The sequence below is a fragment of the Danio aesculapii genome, chromosome 16 (genome assembly GCF_903798145.1).
Source record: "Danio aesculapii chromosome 16, fDanAes4.1, whole genome shotgun sequence".
Classification (NCBI taxonomy): domain Eukaryota; kingdom Metazoa; phylum Chordata; class Actinopteri; order Cypriniformes; family Danionidae; genus Danio; species Danio aesculapii.
In genome coordinates this window covers 45,933,000-45,949,320 of record NC_079450.1, presented here as the reverse complement: position 1 = coordinate 45,949,320, position 16,321 = coordinate 45,933,000, and the positions used below count along the sequence as shown (strand labels likewise).

Sequence of the window (16,321 nt, the reverse complement as noted above, 5' to 3'; positions counted from 1 at the left end):
TTGTGTAACATTTTGCTTCAGCACATAAAAAACAAAAGTAAAGGTTCGATAATCACTAGTGAAAAGCCTGTCTTTTGTGATTGAGGTGGATGAAAGGAATAGAGCAATCATTTGAAATGATTCTAAAAGCTCTTTGGTCCAAAACCCAATAAAACAATGCAGGATTACATAATATTTCAATAATAAACCTACATCTGCCACCCATTTACTTTCTTATAATGATTTTCTTCTTTCTTTCTGTTTTAATCGGTGTTACTATTCATTCATTTATTTTCCTTTGGCTTAGTCCCTTTATTCATCAGGGGTCGCCACAGCGGATTGAACCGCCAACTTATCCAGCCAATGTTTTACACAGCGGATGCCCTTCCAGCTGCAAGCCAGTACTGGGAAACATCCATACACACTCATTCACACCCATGCACTTTGGCCAATTTGGTTTTTTCAATTCACCTATAGCGCATGTCTTTGGACTGTGGGGGAAACCGGAGCACCCGGAGGAAACCAACGCTTAATAATGTTAATGTTAATAAGCAGTATTTTGTGATTCATAAGTGTTTTCCGTTTATTTACTGTAATGAATTGCATTATGGGATATTAATCTCTGCTCTGTCGACTTTTATTGACATTTTAGTAGTTTAAATTAATAATATAATGTATAAGAAATAATATATAGAGAAATAAACCTTTAAAATAATACAAAATGTACTAGCAGTTCATTACTAGGTTTGTGAAGCGTACTATATCCAACCCATATATATATATATATATATATATATATATATATATATATATATATATATATATATATATATATATATATATATATATATATATATATATATATACACCAACCCAGACAATATATCACTTTAAACTATTAAAAATGTTAATAAAAGTCACTTGTTCCAACTTTCCAAGGTTAAAATTTGTTGGAAGAATTCAAAAACATAAATAAATCACAAAATACGAAAAAAGCAACTATTCACAGGAACAAAACATACGGAAGTAATTTTCTTTGTCTTTTTTTTTTCAACATTCATCACAATATCACAAACAGCTTTGGAACAAGTGGAAGATGAGTAAATGATGACATAATTTTCTTTTTTTGATGAACTAACTCTTTAATGCATACAAATGCTCGTCAGCCCCACAATCCACAAGTGAATGAAATACATAAATGGATGAAGAAATCGCAAAACCAACCACCTATAGGCAGAATTGAACTGAACTTGTGCTACAGCAATTTAAAACATAGTGTCAAAGAAAAGAAAATGTACGCGTAAAGTGCAGATTTCCCACCCTTCTCTGTCTCTTGCTGAATTTACAAGAGGACTGAATGTTCTTGAAAGTGTTTGATTACCAGCCCAAACAGTAAGCGGCATGGGTTTCTTTTGGATTGTGTGTGAGAGAGAGTGTGAGAGCAGTTCACTGAACTGGAAGCATGTCACTTGATATCTGCATCTACCAAGACTGAAAACAGTCCATTAATGTGAGGAACCTTCCTTCAGCGATAATCCGTGTCATGTTACTTATGTACCTACCGACACCTGCACCAAGAGAAGAAAATAAAACCAATCTACAACCCTATTAAAGGGATAGTTCACCCAAAAATGACAATTCTGTCATCAATAACTCTCCATTCACTTGCTTCAAACTTTTATAAGTTTCATTCTTCTGTTGAATACAAAAAAAAGTGTATTTTGAACAAAGCTGGAAATCCGTAACTAATGACTTCCATAGAATGTGTTTTTCCTACTATGGAAGTCAATGGTTACATGTTTTCAGATGTCCTCAAAATGAATTATTTTGTCCTCAGCAGAAGAAAGAAACTCCTAAAGGTTTATAACCACTTGAGGGTGAGTGAATAGTGAGTAAATTTTCATTTTTGGTTCAGCAATCCCTTTAATCTAAATCTAAAATAGTTCGTTTGAGGTCTTGGATTAACTCACCAAGGGATTTTTAAAGAATTCATATTTGGCATAGTTCTTCCTGAAGAGAAATTTACTCTCGCTGATCATTGATGTCTGCACTTGGACAACCAGTTCATGGTCTTCTAAACATCTCTCTGTGGAATGATGAAGGAAGAAAGAAAAAAAAAGACTCATGTCAACAATGTACAATGCAATTACTTCAAAAACTACAGTATGTTACACTCATTAAACATGTATTTTATAAGCAATGTGGTGTAATATTTGAATCTTAAATGACATGAAGGTCTGTTAGCATTCATCCAGACAGACAAAAAATAAACAGGGTTAGTGATCCCTGCCTGATGAAAAGAGATTTTGTCTGGAGGAGAAAACACCAACCCCCTTCTCCACCCACCTACAGTATTTCAGTGTAAAAAGCAACAGGACTTACTGACTGGAAAAAAAAAGATCTATGCATATATACACTGTAAAACACCAAACGTTAAGGTAACTCAAACAATTTGAGGAAACAGATTGCAACAAACAATTTAAGTTCGAAAACTAATACTAATGAGTATTGAGTACTGAGTACTAATCTTAATCCATTTGAGTAAACGAAGCAATTTGAGCACAGTAAAATCCAATAAATGAAGAGAACTTAAACCAACTGAGTATTGTAAAACCCAATAAGTTAAGGCAACTCAAACCTTTTGAGGAAACTGATTGCAACAAACCATTTGAGTTAAAAAAACTAATCTATATGAGTACTGAGAGCTTACTCCATTTACAGTAAGTTGAACTAATGAGGTATTTTATTAAGTCATTACCTTCAACACTGAGTTCAAAACTCTTTTCATATGAGTAGAATTAACCTTCAGTAAATATTGAGTTAACTACACTCATTTCATTTGATAACGTTGACTGTTCGACAGCATATGCATGCATAAATCTATGTCTATTCGCATCTGTTTCTCTGCCCTTCTTACAGACTTTCTGCTATTAGCCTGGTGTGGAGTTAATGTCGCCAATGACCGCTCAAAAGACCCTGAACCCCTGACATGGACACGTATTCTTCATCCAACTGTGAAGCTGGTTTTGTTTGGCAACAGGAAACTATGGGGGAGATCAGTTACACCCACAACACAAACAAACTTTCCAATTTACATAGCGAGATGCGTGAGAGATGAATAATGAGAAAGAGAAAAAAATAAGCAGATTTTCAGGCAAATTTGACTTATTGTGACAGATTTTTGATGTATTAATTAGAGTTAAAGGTTTGTGGTAAATGAATTGTATTTTTTTAGTGTTTAATTAAACCTAAAAATGTGATGTATGTGATAATATCTCAATTTAATATTCCAAATTTAATGAAGATACAGCAAATGAATCACACTTTTAAAGGGATAGTTCACATATTCTCTTGCTGAACACAAAAGAAGATAATTTAAAAAATGCTGGTTGCTGGGACCCATTTAACTCCATAGTATTTTTTCCTACTATGGAAATTGTCCCAGCAAACAGCATTCTTCAAAATATCTTATTTTGTGTTCAACAGAGGAAATACACTACACTCTAAAACCCCATAAGTTAAGGTAACCATTTGAAATAACCCATTGCAACAAACCTTTTAAATTCAAAAACTAATCCTAAACACAGTAATAAAGAGAACTCAAACCAACTGAGTACTGTAAAACACAAGCAATTAAGGTAACTCAAACCATTTGAGGAAACTGATTGCAACAAACCATTTGAGTTAAAAAAACTAATCTATATGAGTACTGTGAACTTACTCCATTTAAGTTGAAGTAATGATATATTTAATTAACTCATTACCTTGAACACTGAGTTCAAAACTCTTTTCAAATGAGTTGACTCTTGGGTTTTACAGTGTACAATAAAGGTGTAAAACCACATGAGAGAAAATAAATGATGAGATCATTTTCAGTTTTATGTGAACTATGCCTTTAAAATTAATTTTGGATTCAATATTTGTTCAAATCTTCAAAACTCACTTAACTACACTCACTGTATCTGCAAAGCCTGACAATAATTCATAGTAATATCCAGTTACAACTACATTGAATTGTGTTTAATTAAACCTAATATTGTAATGTATATATCTGAATTTAACTTCCCAAATTTAATGAAAATACAGCAAATGAATCACACATTTAAAGGGATAGTTCACCCAAAATGTTCTCTTGCTAAACACAAAAGAAGATAATTTGAAAAATTCTGGTTGCTATGACCCATTTAACTCCAAAGTATTTTCCCTTCTATGGAAAACTTCTATGGAACAGCATTCTTCACAATATCTTCTTTTGTGTTCAACAGAAGAAATACACTACACCGTAAAACCTCATAAGTTAAGGTAACTCAAACCATTTGAGAAAACCGATTGCAACAAACCTTTTAAGTACAAAAACTAATCATAATGAGTACTGTGAACTTACTCCATTTGATTAAATGAAGCAATTTGAGCACAGTAAAACCCAATAAATGAAGAGAACTCAAACCAACCGAGTACTGTAAAACCCAATAAGTTAAGGCAACTCAAACCATTTGAGGAATCCAATTGCAACAAACCATTTGAGTAAATGTGAACTGTGAACTTACTCCATTTAAGTTGAAGTAATGAGGTATTTAATTAACTCATTACTTTAAACACTTCAATACTTTCAGTTCAAAACTCTTTAGAATTAACTTTCAGTCAATTTTGGGTTAACTACACTCACTTCATTTGATAAAGTTGACTGTTGAGTTTTACAGTGTACAATAAAGGTCTACAACCACATCAGAGGGAATAAATGATGAAATCATTTTAATTTTTTATGTGAACTATCCCTTTAAATTTTATTTTGCATTCCAAAACTCTTTTCTACACTCCCTGTATCTGGAAAGCAAATAATTCATGCTAATATCCAGTTACAACTACGCTGAATACATGTATCAATATATCTGCATGCTTTAATCCACTTTACAACAGACCGGCTTATGACTTTTCCCCACAACACATCCATCTTGAAATGACGCTTTGAGATACAGAAGTACTCTGGAGTGACAAGCTTTTCCATCATCCTGCCGTTCAATATTTGGCTTAGTAAGGAGAGATTGCATTGCAGAGAGATGATGTCATGCTTTCGCTCAACCACACTTTGCACTATTCAAGCAGAGTGGATCCATAACAAATGAGGAACGGACCTGAAGTTTAAAACACAGCCTGTGTTTCGCATAGAAAATGAAGCATTTGCCCAAACTGATATGTTTCTTTTAAAATAAGCGTTTGCTGATAAGACATTATTAATTTTGTTAACAAAATTAACAAAAGAAACAATTTTGTTATCAATATTTCTGGCAAATAGATTATTTTCATAGCTAGACTTCTAAGGGTAAAATGACAAGACTCTTTAACAGTAGAGTTTTACCATTTTTAACCCAATCAGCTGATAACTGTGTCTGGCGGGAGCACTTTTAGCTTAGCTTAGCATTCATCATTGAATCATATTTGACCATTAGCATCTCGCTCAAAAAGGACCAAAATTTTTTTGATAGTTTTCCTATTTAAAGCTTGACTCTTCTGTAGTTACATTGTGTATTAAGACACAAAATGGAAAGGTGCTATTTTCTATGCTGATATGACTAGCAACTAAACTATACATTCTGGCTAGTTACTTAGCTATTTTAAGGCACTGCGTAATATCATTGTGCCTGCAGCAGCCATGGTACTGCCGAAAAGTTCCTTGATTATTACGATTATTATATCCTTTATTATTATTCAAAACTCTTCATAAAAAGTTTTGCAGGTTGCTAATGGTTTATTCTGATTTAATGATTTATGCTAAGCTAAGCTAAAAATTATCTCGCCAGACCTGGAGATTGTTTGAATGGATTCAAATATGGTAAACTCTAGGAGAGTTGTAAAATGTGATTAAGTTCCTTTAAACAAATGTCACAACACTAGCTTAATACTAGCTTTTTGCTTTAAAGGGTAATCATTAACACAACAGTTGTTTTGCCAATGTAGTCATGTAGTATGACCAAGCCTGGCTGGTTTTTGAAAAATGACATTGAACAAAACCCTGCAGTTGAGTGTACTGAGGTAATTACGTGTAGCATTAAGATGTCTGTGTAGCATCATTTGTAGCATATGAGCTTGTATAGCTTGCATTTAATGTTTTAGGTGGACAACTGAATGCAGTCATTCATTATTGATTTTTGGTCCGAAATACTATGATTACAAAAATAGTTAACATACATAATTTTATTACACCATTTAAAAGCTTACTATCCCCTTAATAGATTGTAAGGTATAGCTACAGTGCTCAGCATAACTGAGTACACCTCATTTTTGAAAAGGAATATTTGTATCCATTTCTTAGTGAATATAGGCAATGTATTTAGGTGCATTTGAACAAAACAGATTTATTAAACAGATATATTTATTAAAATAATATTTTAGTCACCAAACATATTTAGAAATTTAAAGATAATACAATTAAATTCAAGCTAAATATTGCAAAAATAAATTACAACCTACAAAATTTCATCAAAATTTTTCAATTTTTTTGCTTCTCTTGATTTTTCCTCTTTTTTTAAATTTGTATTTAATATTTTTCTATAACACATAAATTTGATACATTGACGGTTCATTCCGCTGTGGCGACCCCAGATTAATAAAGGGACTAAGCCGAAAAGAAAATGAATGAATGAAGCTCCAGATTTGGCTTGACTGACTAATGAAATGTCTAATCTATATAATCTAATGTATATAGATTATAATATATGTACAATAGATTATAATAATCTAATGTATATGCATAAATATAATATTGTATAGCTTTGTATTAAAAATGCAAATTTCAAATATAGATTTGTGAGGGTTGTACTTATATATGCTGAGCACTGTACAGTATGTCTTAAAAAAAAAAAAAAAAAATATATATATATATATATATATATATATATATATATATATATATATATATATATATATATATATAGCCAGCCAAATTCCCCAACATTTCCCTGAATTACCTAATCATCTACTGTATCCTCAAACTCAATAGGAAACTGAAAGTAAAACAGAACATTGAAAGGACGACAAAAGATGAATGATACAGAGAAGGCGACCGTTAAAAATAAAAAGAAAACAGTTTGTTTGCCAAATAAAACAAACATTTGGATTGGAACAAGAAATCCTGTCCTGACCGCATACTCGGGTAGATGAACTTACTGTATGACTTGTTGCCCTAGGCTGACTTGCGTTCTATTACCATGCCTCACGTTTACGCCACAGGTTATTCAAGGTAACAAATTAATGCACAGCATGTGTTAGCCTAGAGATTTGCCCACAATGTGCAGCCGACTGCAACTGTCAATGTGATAAAAACATGATCATGTTTAAAACGATAGTTTACTTCCAAAAAAATGAAGGTTTATTTACAGTTTATGCACCCTCAATTGGTTCCAAACCTTTATTAGTTTCTTTCTTCTGTTGAACATAAGATGTAATATTTCAAAGAGAGCTTAGAACCTGTAACCAATGACTTCCTTAGTAGAAATAACAAAGGAAGTCACTGGTTACAGGTTTCAAACATATTTCAAAATATTTATTTTTGTTTAACAGAAGAAAGAAACTCTTAAAGGTTTGAAACAAGTAAAGGATGAGTGAATCTTTGGGTGAAATATCTGTTTAATTTTTAAGAGCTACCATAACATTAACTCGTGGAAAGTAGGTCTGCCCTGATAGAAAGAAATTCTAACTAGAACTTAAACAAACTATATAATTTAGCATAGTTTGGATGACAAAATCTAAACCTTAAGTACGAGAAAATGTATAGACATTCAAAACTGTGCAAGATCAAAGATAATAATATTGATACTACTTTAAATATGACTTCACATGCATATACATTCATTTTCCTTCAGCTTAGTCCCTTTATTAATCAGGGGTCACCACAGTGGAATGAACCACCAACTTATCAGCATATGTTTTACACAGCGGATGTACTTCCAGCTGAAACCCATTACTTGAAAACATCCATACACACTCATTCACACCCATACACTATACGCTTAATTTAGCGCATGTCTATGGACTGTGAGGAAAACCAGAGCACGTGGAGGAAACCCGGAGGAAACCTACACAAACATGAGGAGAACATGCAAACTCCACACAGAAATGCCAACTGACCCAGCCAGGACTTGAACCAATGACCTTTTTGCTGCAAGGCGACAGTGCTAACCACCGTGTCGTTCACGGTGCATATAAACAAGGTTTATAAAATCAACTAAGCAAACAATGGAAATCCAATAGTTTAGGATTAACAAGTTTAACTGGCTTGATGCAGAGATAAGTCGCATTGAAAACTGCTCTCAATAGCACATAACAAAATATGACAATGCTCAACTTTAAGGAAGCACTTCAACTCTTGGGAACCTAACTTCCTGTTATGCCTCTTCATTATATGGGATTTCCCCCGGTGACTGTTAATCAATTACTCCCAGCCCGAGGACATAAAAGGATGAATCAAGGAAGTCTGTCTTCTTCTCTTACATGGTCATCATTGATTTCAACTCCAGCACAAAAGACCCTGTAATTACTGCATTTAAAGTGGTTGACGCACACACACACACAGACACTTTAAAAGAGCTCTATAAATTTACTAGCTACACTCAAGCTTGGAAAAGGAGCAAGCTAGTTACCGAGTCCCAGGGCTGGATGATGCTCCACAAGCGCCCAACTGTTATCGTCCACACAATGGTTTTTATAGACAAGAAACTGGCACAGGTCTCGCGCCGTCATGTCGGCTGGGATCTCCACCATCTTTCCCATCCCATCCTCGCTGAATATTTTTATAATCTGAAATAGAAAACAACAAAAATCACAAAAATCACATTTAGACAGGAGGAAAGTGTACTGCGTCACAGGATACATTTTATCTTCAGGGCCCGAAAACGAATCAAATAAACAGGCAGCGGTATTTTATGTGGCGTTACGATACCGTACCTTTAAGCAAAAAGGAAAATAGCTCAAACTCTTTAAAGGCTTTGGGTCGTAGTTGTAAATCCATTAATGCTCAAATCTAGGTCTTATCATGCAAATTCCATGTCTAGACTACATCCTCACTGATGTGAGGGACAAGCTAAAGACAAGCATTTCATTAGAAACAGTTTGAAACGTGTCCCGTGTCATTGTGTCCCCTTCCTCACACACATTCTAGCTTTTCTCGAAAATTCGCTCCTTCTGAGATCTTTCATATGTTCTCTCACACAGCATATAACACACGTTCGAAATCCCTCACACCAAGCTTTAAAGCTTTACTCAAATCAATCATTCACTCAAAAACGGTTGACCGTCGCAGTCTGTTTTAGATTTTACGGTTTCGTTCTACAGGTTCTAATTTTCACTACAGCCACGCTCAAACTCCCCAGACTCTTGGAGTCGCCTAGGGGGAACGAGATTCTGAAGTGCCCAAGAGGAGCTGTGTGTTTGGGCTTGAGGAGAAATCTTACCTCCCCAGGCCTGAGCAGGCAACAGTCAGGAGAACACGATGGCATTTTCCCCAGCAGCCTGTGTCCTCCTCCACAAACTGAGAGACGGACCCGCTCCCCGAATGTCTCCACAACTCCACAAGAGAGAAAAAACGAGTAAAAAAAAATAAAGAAAAGAAAAAGCAGTTCCTCTGCTTTGCAGATGCTTCTTCCTGTCAGTGGCTCAGCGTGTACTACCTGTCACAATCTCCCTTCTTCTCTTTCCCTCTCTCTGACTAGCTTTGGCGCAGAACAGAGCATGCAGATGGCACTGTTTCCAGCTTGGCAGACAACTTGCCTCTGTTCCCCTCACAAAGGGTTACAGCCACAGGCTTTTAGGTAGTGAATCAAACCACACTTCCCTAACCAATCATAGGGCTAGCTCAAGCTGATGTAATCATTCCCACACAGACACAGACGCGCGCACACGCACACACACACCGACAGACGCACACAGCTTTAACTTTTCTTTTCCTCCTTCTGCATAACTTCAGTTTCCTTTCATTCTGGAAGGGACAGCGGCTCATTTTTAGCAGCTCGTTTATTTCCTCTGAAGTGGAGACGGCGATAGGACCAGACAGAGCAAAAGCTCCTCTCTGTCGAAATCTAATTTTCTAAAGTCTTGAACGAGTTTCATGTGAGGACTTGTTGAAAGTTTGTCTTACTTTCAAAAGCCCTGCTTTGAAGTAGCTAGTTTGAAGCCAGAACTTTCTCTCATGATAGGGCAAGACTCATTACGGCTGAAATGAAACAAATGCCAGCACTTGAGACGCCGTTCACTGCCTTCCCCCCGGCCAAACTTAATGCCAACATTCCTCCACTGAAGTCGGTGAAAAAACGAAAAAGCAAACCCCAGCGGTTTCACTGGTGACCCCTGAATCCACACAAACCTCAACACACATGCAAACAAGGAAAGAAGTCAGACCTAAACTTTCAGACAGCTAATTCAACAGAAGTCGGACACAAAGAGACTACACCCCACCCGTTTCTGTGGAAGTGAACAGAGTTTCCCCCCTTTAATCGATAGCAAAAGTTTCATCTCAGAGTTTTGTCTGACACTCGCGCACATATCTGCTTGGCTGCCCTGGCTAAAATTAACTTTCTGTGACCGCAGGAAACCGGACAGAAAGGATGACTCAATCCTTTTCAATCCTTTAGAAGACTGTTTCAGTTATGGGGGTGGGGGAGGAAGGGAGAGGGAGAGAGAGAGCGAGAGGAAGTCAGGGATAGAGGGCTGGAGGGAGTACTGGAAACAGTCCAGAAGAAAGAGTCAGTAGGGGTGGTAACATAAAAGGTATGCAAACTCTCCAGTGCTCCAGCTGGCTTGGCTGCTCCTCCTCTCCTCCTCCTCCTCCTCCTCTGTTTCACTCATCACTCTACAATTTAGGCAGTCAGCAGGGAGACGACTGGGTCACATATGTGCAAACAGCATATTATAGAGCTATAAGCTGCAGCCATCTCATGCAATGCACATTGAGTCCATTATTACCCTACTGACCTATATATTATTAAAAGGCGATTAGTTAGAAAGTTTGTCTAAAGATGTGCTTGTTGTATTTTAATCGTTTTATTTCAAAAGAAAACGTCATTGAATAGAGACCAATGTGAAAATGACAATGTTTTTATCCAACACCACTGATTAAGCCATTTCCAAAGTTCATGGGAATTAAAATTCCCTTGAAAGTCAACCCCCACTGTCCTAAGCAACAAACCACAGATGACCCTGATGATGACCCTGCCCCTGATATGAGCAGAATGGGAAAAAGGCAACACAGACTGATTGGAAATTTGGGAAACAGCAAAAACACACTTAAACATACGTTTGACTTCAGTTTCTACTTAAAATGTATGCTACAAGGAAGTATGATGCCAACAACTTTTGTTCCTTTTTACACAAATGTTATTTACAAGGAGATTATTGATGAATAAATGTTTGTTTTCATGCAGTTCTTTGCACAACGGCAAAAAAATAAACAACAACAAAAAAACCCCCACAAAACTTAACAATGTCTACAATTTGTAATCAAATACATTTGCCTCACCTATCTATCTCCACTTTTCTGATGTGGTGACTTTAACCCAGGCTCATTCTGAAAACGTACCCCTATACGCTTATTTCATGCGGCCGCCATTTTAACATGCTGTGTAATACAAACCCCCAGCTGTTGCCACGATTTCAAAATGCAGATATGGTGTAAACATCACTTTAATATCATTCAGTTCAGTTTAATTTAAACAATTAAAAGCATATTAGGCATCAAACAACATTACAATCTCTTTCAGAGTAATACACCCAAGTGTCCTCCTAGGCTTCAGTTCATGGCAGCAGGTAAACACCGTGGGGACGCTTCGCAGCTTCAGTCTATGTAACCCGGTCAATGATAAAACAATGCAGTCCTCTGTAGCACACCCTTGTGTTGTCTGTAATAGTGTTGTCCTGGTACTGAAGCTTTAAAAACATCCATTTCCCGCTAACATTTTAGAGCCGCTGAGAGCGCTCATAAACAGTGCTGATTAGCCATAGTGTTCACCAGTGCTCAACAGAAATGACTGTGATTGGTCGTGAAGGTCATCAGTTCACCACTCTTCACTGAGTGCAAACACAGATACACGGACATTGGAGCGTTTAAAGTCGTGAAGATCAGTCGCTTCATCAGCGGATCGCTCGTCTGTTTGTGCTCGGTAAACATCAGTGAAGTGCGGTGAACTGATGACCTTCACGGCCAATCACAGTCATTTCTGTTGAGCACGTGAACACAATGACAAATCAGTGCTGTTTAAGAATGCCATCAACAGTACCTTAAATGTTAATGGCGAATGGACGTTTTTTTATTTTTTATTTCAGTACCAAAATTCAGTACCGTGACAAGTCTAACATAGTGAAAAAATTTGTTCATTAACTTGCGTTTGATGAATGGCATCTAAAATGTGTGTTTGGGAAAGAAAACGTTAGCTAACTAGTGCCATTTCCCTTAACTTAGCTGAAAACGAGGCCCAATATTCCTTTTTATTTTCACTATTCATTCAGAACAGACCTCTGAGTCACTCGGAAGGCAGTGAAAGTATAAATTTGTGTCGATTTCTCTTCACCGATAAGATATACAGCCAGGTAAACAACATTCCTGTGTGACTCAGGCGATACTTCCGGGTTTCTTCCCACTGCAGCCTCGATTTTGCTGTTAAAAATGGTGGCCGTGTAAAATCAGTCCATATACATTTCTGGGCAGAGCATAATACCTGCGATTAGCTATGATTTTTTGCAGTTTTTGTTTTCGCAAATTCATCAGAGGTCACTGTGTATGCTTTTTGAGATCTCAATTTTTTGCTGTTCTTGCGTAAATCCACCAGAGGCCGCTTTTGACTGACTGACTGACTTACTGACCAATCGACCGATTCCACCATCCCCCTTCCCTAAACCCAGCTAATAGTGTTTTAAAAAGCACCTGGACAAACTGGTAACAGTGGAAAAGTTGTCCATATGGAGGTAAGTGGTCAGCTGGTAAGCGCGAAAAGGAACGGCTCATACCGCCCTGTAGCGTTCATTTAAATGATAAAATGCAGCAATACGTAGCTCTGGCTACATGATTCGTGATCTCAATAAATGTATATAGGGCTACGTTTTCAGAATGAGCCTATGTTGGGTGACTTTGTGCAGTAGCTCAGTTGTTCTTATGATGCAGAGCACTCAGGTTGAAGCTCAATGAAGCATGGTTTCACAAAAGAGATTAAAGTAATGTAAAATCGAGGTTAAACTAGGTTGCAGTGCACTTTTCTCTTAAGGTTGTCTTTCGAAAATATTGTTGTTTGGGTTAAGGGAGGGGTTTAGGTTAGTGGTTTGCTAGAAGATCTTTACAACAACGTTGTTCTTCTCTTGAGTGTGTACAAGAATAATGTGAATCTGAAATGTACAATAAAACATACCTTAAGTAATGTATTTCAGATTCACAAAAATATAGACAGCGCCCTCTAGTTGATCTGTCATTTGAAATGTGCAACGAAACATACCCGGAGCAACAAAGAAATTAAATAGAAGTTAAGCATTGTGAGCTACACTATCTGACAAAAGTCTTGTTGCCTATCCAAGTTTTAGGAGCAACAAATAATAACTTGACTTCTAGTTGATCATTGAATCAGAAGTGGCTTATATGAAAGGCAAAGGCCTCTAGATTACTCTTATTTTCCCAAAATAAAATATGATCATGACTTGATTTTTAATTATTTAATTAGGACAGTAATTTCTGACTTTGACAAAAGTCTTGTCACTTAACATAAATAATGAACAGTATAGAATATCAAGTCACGGATCAGTGGAAGGAGAATAAATATTGTGTATGACTCCCATAAGCTTGGAGGACTGCATCCATACATATCTGCAATGACTCAAATAACTTATTAAGAAAGTCATCTGGAAAGACAAAGAAAGCGTTCTTGCAGGACTCCCAGAGTTTATCAAGATTCTTTGGATTCATCTTCACTGCCTCCTTCATCTTACCACAGACATGCTCAATAATGTTCATCTCTGGTGACTGGGCTAGTCAATCCTGGAGCACCATGACCTTCTTTGCTTTCAGGAACTTTGATGTGGAGGCTGAAGTATGAGAAGGAGCACTATCCTGCTGAAAAAATTTGCCCTCTCCTGTGGTTTGTAATGTAATGGGCAGCACAAATGTCTTGATATCCCAGGCTGTTGATGTTGCCATCCACTCTGCAGATCTTTCGCACACCCCCATACTGAATGTAAACCCAAACCATGATTTTTTCTTCACCAATCTTGACCAATTTCTGTGAGAATCTTGGGTCCATGCGGGTTCCAATGGGTCTTCTGCAGTATTTGTGATGAACAGTTCAACAGATAATTCATCGGAAAAATCACTTTTCCAAATGATCAAATAGAAGTCAAGTTATTATTTGTTGCTCTTACAACTGGGATCAACAACAAGACTTTTGTCAGGTAGTGTAGTTACACATTTCCATCATGTTCCAATATCTGCACGATATTGCAATAAATAAAATAATGTAAACCTTTTTTTAGCATTATAAACCCTTTTGCAGCTGACATTATCATAAATTTATTTGTAAAGATTTCCCTTTTAGTCAGAAATCAAATTGGAGTGTTAAGATGAATAGAAGTAACTAGAAATGTGGTTCAGTTTACTCAAAAATGAAAAACCTGATATTAATTACTTACCCCATGTTGTTTCAATCTATGATTGTTTCTTATCTAAACACAAATTTAGATATTTTAGATAAAATCCGAGAGCTCTCTGACAATTACAGACTGGCTATGAGATGTTCACGTGATATTTCTTTGCTGAGTCCTCCTTGATGTTTCAATAACGCATAATAATCTTTACACCATATTAAAGACACAAAAGATAAGGTATTAAAGATAATAAAGATATTAAAGACGTTCAGATAAGGAACCAAAATCATTGTCAACATGTGACTTATTTAGTGGTTCGAATATAATCATACGAAGCTCAAAATCACTTGTGTTTTCTAAAGACAGGACAGAGGCAAACAAAGTTATATTGACAGTTTTTATGGCATACAAAAGATGATTTTATGATTACAGTTGATCCACTGAAGTAACATGGAATATTTTGTCAGTGTTTTTGATTCCTTTTCTGACATTTTAATGTCTCATGATTGTTGGTGTATAAAGTCAATTGTGTTCTGAAAATAAACGAAGGTCTCTTAAGATTGGAATGACATGAGGGTGAGGAATTAATATCAGAACTTTAAATTTTCAGTGAACTAACCCTTTAACAACTAGGGTTACCATTAAATTCACCAACAAAAAGCATTGTAACACATTTTGCATTTGTGTTCGTAGATTACACACAGCCTGTTTGCTAAATAACTTGCACTTGTATATGTGCTGTGTAAGACATTATAAAAATGAGCCTGTGGATAGGCATGGTGTGGGCTGGTATGACTTTCTGGCGGTATGATAACCTTGGATAAAAATACCACGGTATCACGGTATTGTGATTACTGCTTTAAAAGAAATTATTTTTAAATGTCTGGCTAGAAAACAACAACTGTTTACCACAAATAGCACATATATTTTATTTTAGGAAAAATGTATAATATTTTGGAGTGTCAGGCTAAATAATTCATTCAAATCATTGACTTCTGCAGTCTTCATTATATTCAATAACACAGATTTCTTCACAACACATTAAAAACCCTTATACTGTATATACCTTAGGAATGGTAAAACAGTACATTTTAGTGGTAAAACCGCGGTAAACCTTGAATCAGGTTATCGTCCAATGCCTACCTGTAGATCATTCGCTCTCATGTTGATTTGCTTAATAAATACTTCCATTATACATTTGAATAACTTGACAAAATAACCTTTTGTATCTGGGAAAAGAGTGTGAGCATCCTTCAAAATATGCATACGTGTAATTTTTATGGAAGAAAAAAACATGTGTTTGTAAAAACATAAAGGTGAGTAAACGATGACCATTATTTCCCAGCTAAACTATTTGTTAATGATGTTTGAGCACATATGCTAACCGCTACGCTCCAGCTCTGACAAGTGTTTGTTTCCAAAGAGGTCTAAAACAACACAGAACTTTTTCCATTGCAAATCTGAAAGTCATTGGAATCCCAAAGAGCCTCCAAAGCATAACTAAATCTCTTATTTACTTACAGAAACAACGATTCGTTAACAAACAGAATGCTATGAGCAAACGAATGCCTCAGCCTTGTGATGTTTCCAGTCTCTGTCTTAAAATAGACATATTAAGTTCTATAACACAATTATATAGTCACGCAGCCTTTTTCCTGACAGCGTTGGGTGAAAAACAAACAGCAAGAATTAATTTCTATGGTTCTTACTTCATTCAAGTCAAGAAAGTGACAGT

General features: G+C 36.1%; 1 protein-coding gene across 4 annotated transcripts in view; it reads right to left on the bottom strand.

Moving 5' to 3' along the window:
- Window positions 1-16,321, bottom strand: part of grb10b (growth factor receptor-bound protein 10b) — a 209,107-nt gene that overhangs the window by 15,886 nt on the left and 176,900 nt on the right. For 3 of the 4 annotated variants that reach the window (XM_056475182.1, XM_056475184.1, XM_056475183.1), the window contains exons 6-7: window positions 8,616-8,772; window positions 1,950-2,065 (exon numbers count right to left, since the gene is read on the bottom strand). In XM_056475182.1, the coding sequence (XP_056331157.1) occupies window positions 1,950-2,065; window positions 8,616-8,772 (273 nt within the window). Of the gene's footprint in view, window positions 1-1,949; window positions 2,066-8,615; window positions 8,773-9,425; window positions 9,790-16,321 lie in introns of those variants that run through there. The other variant, XM_056475185.1, reaches the window with a different exon arrangement.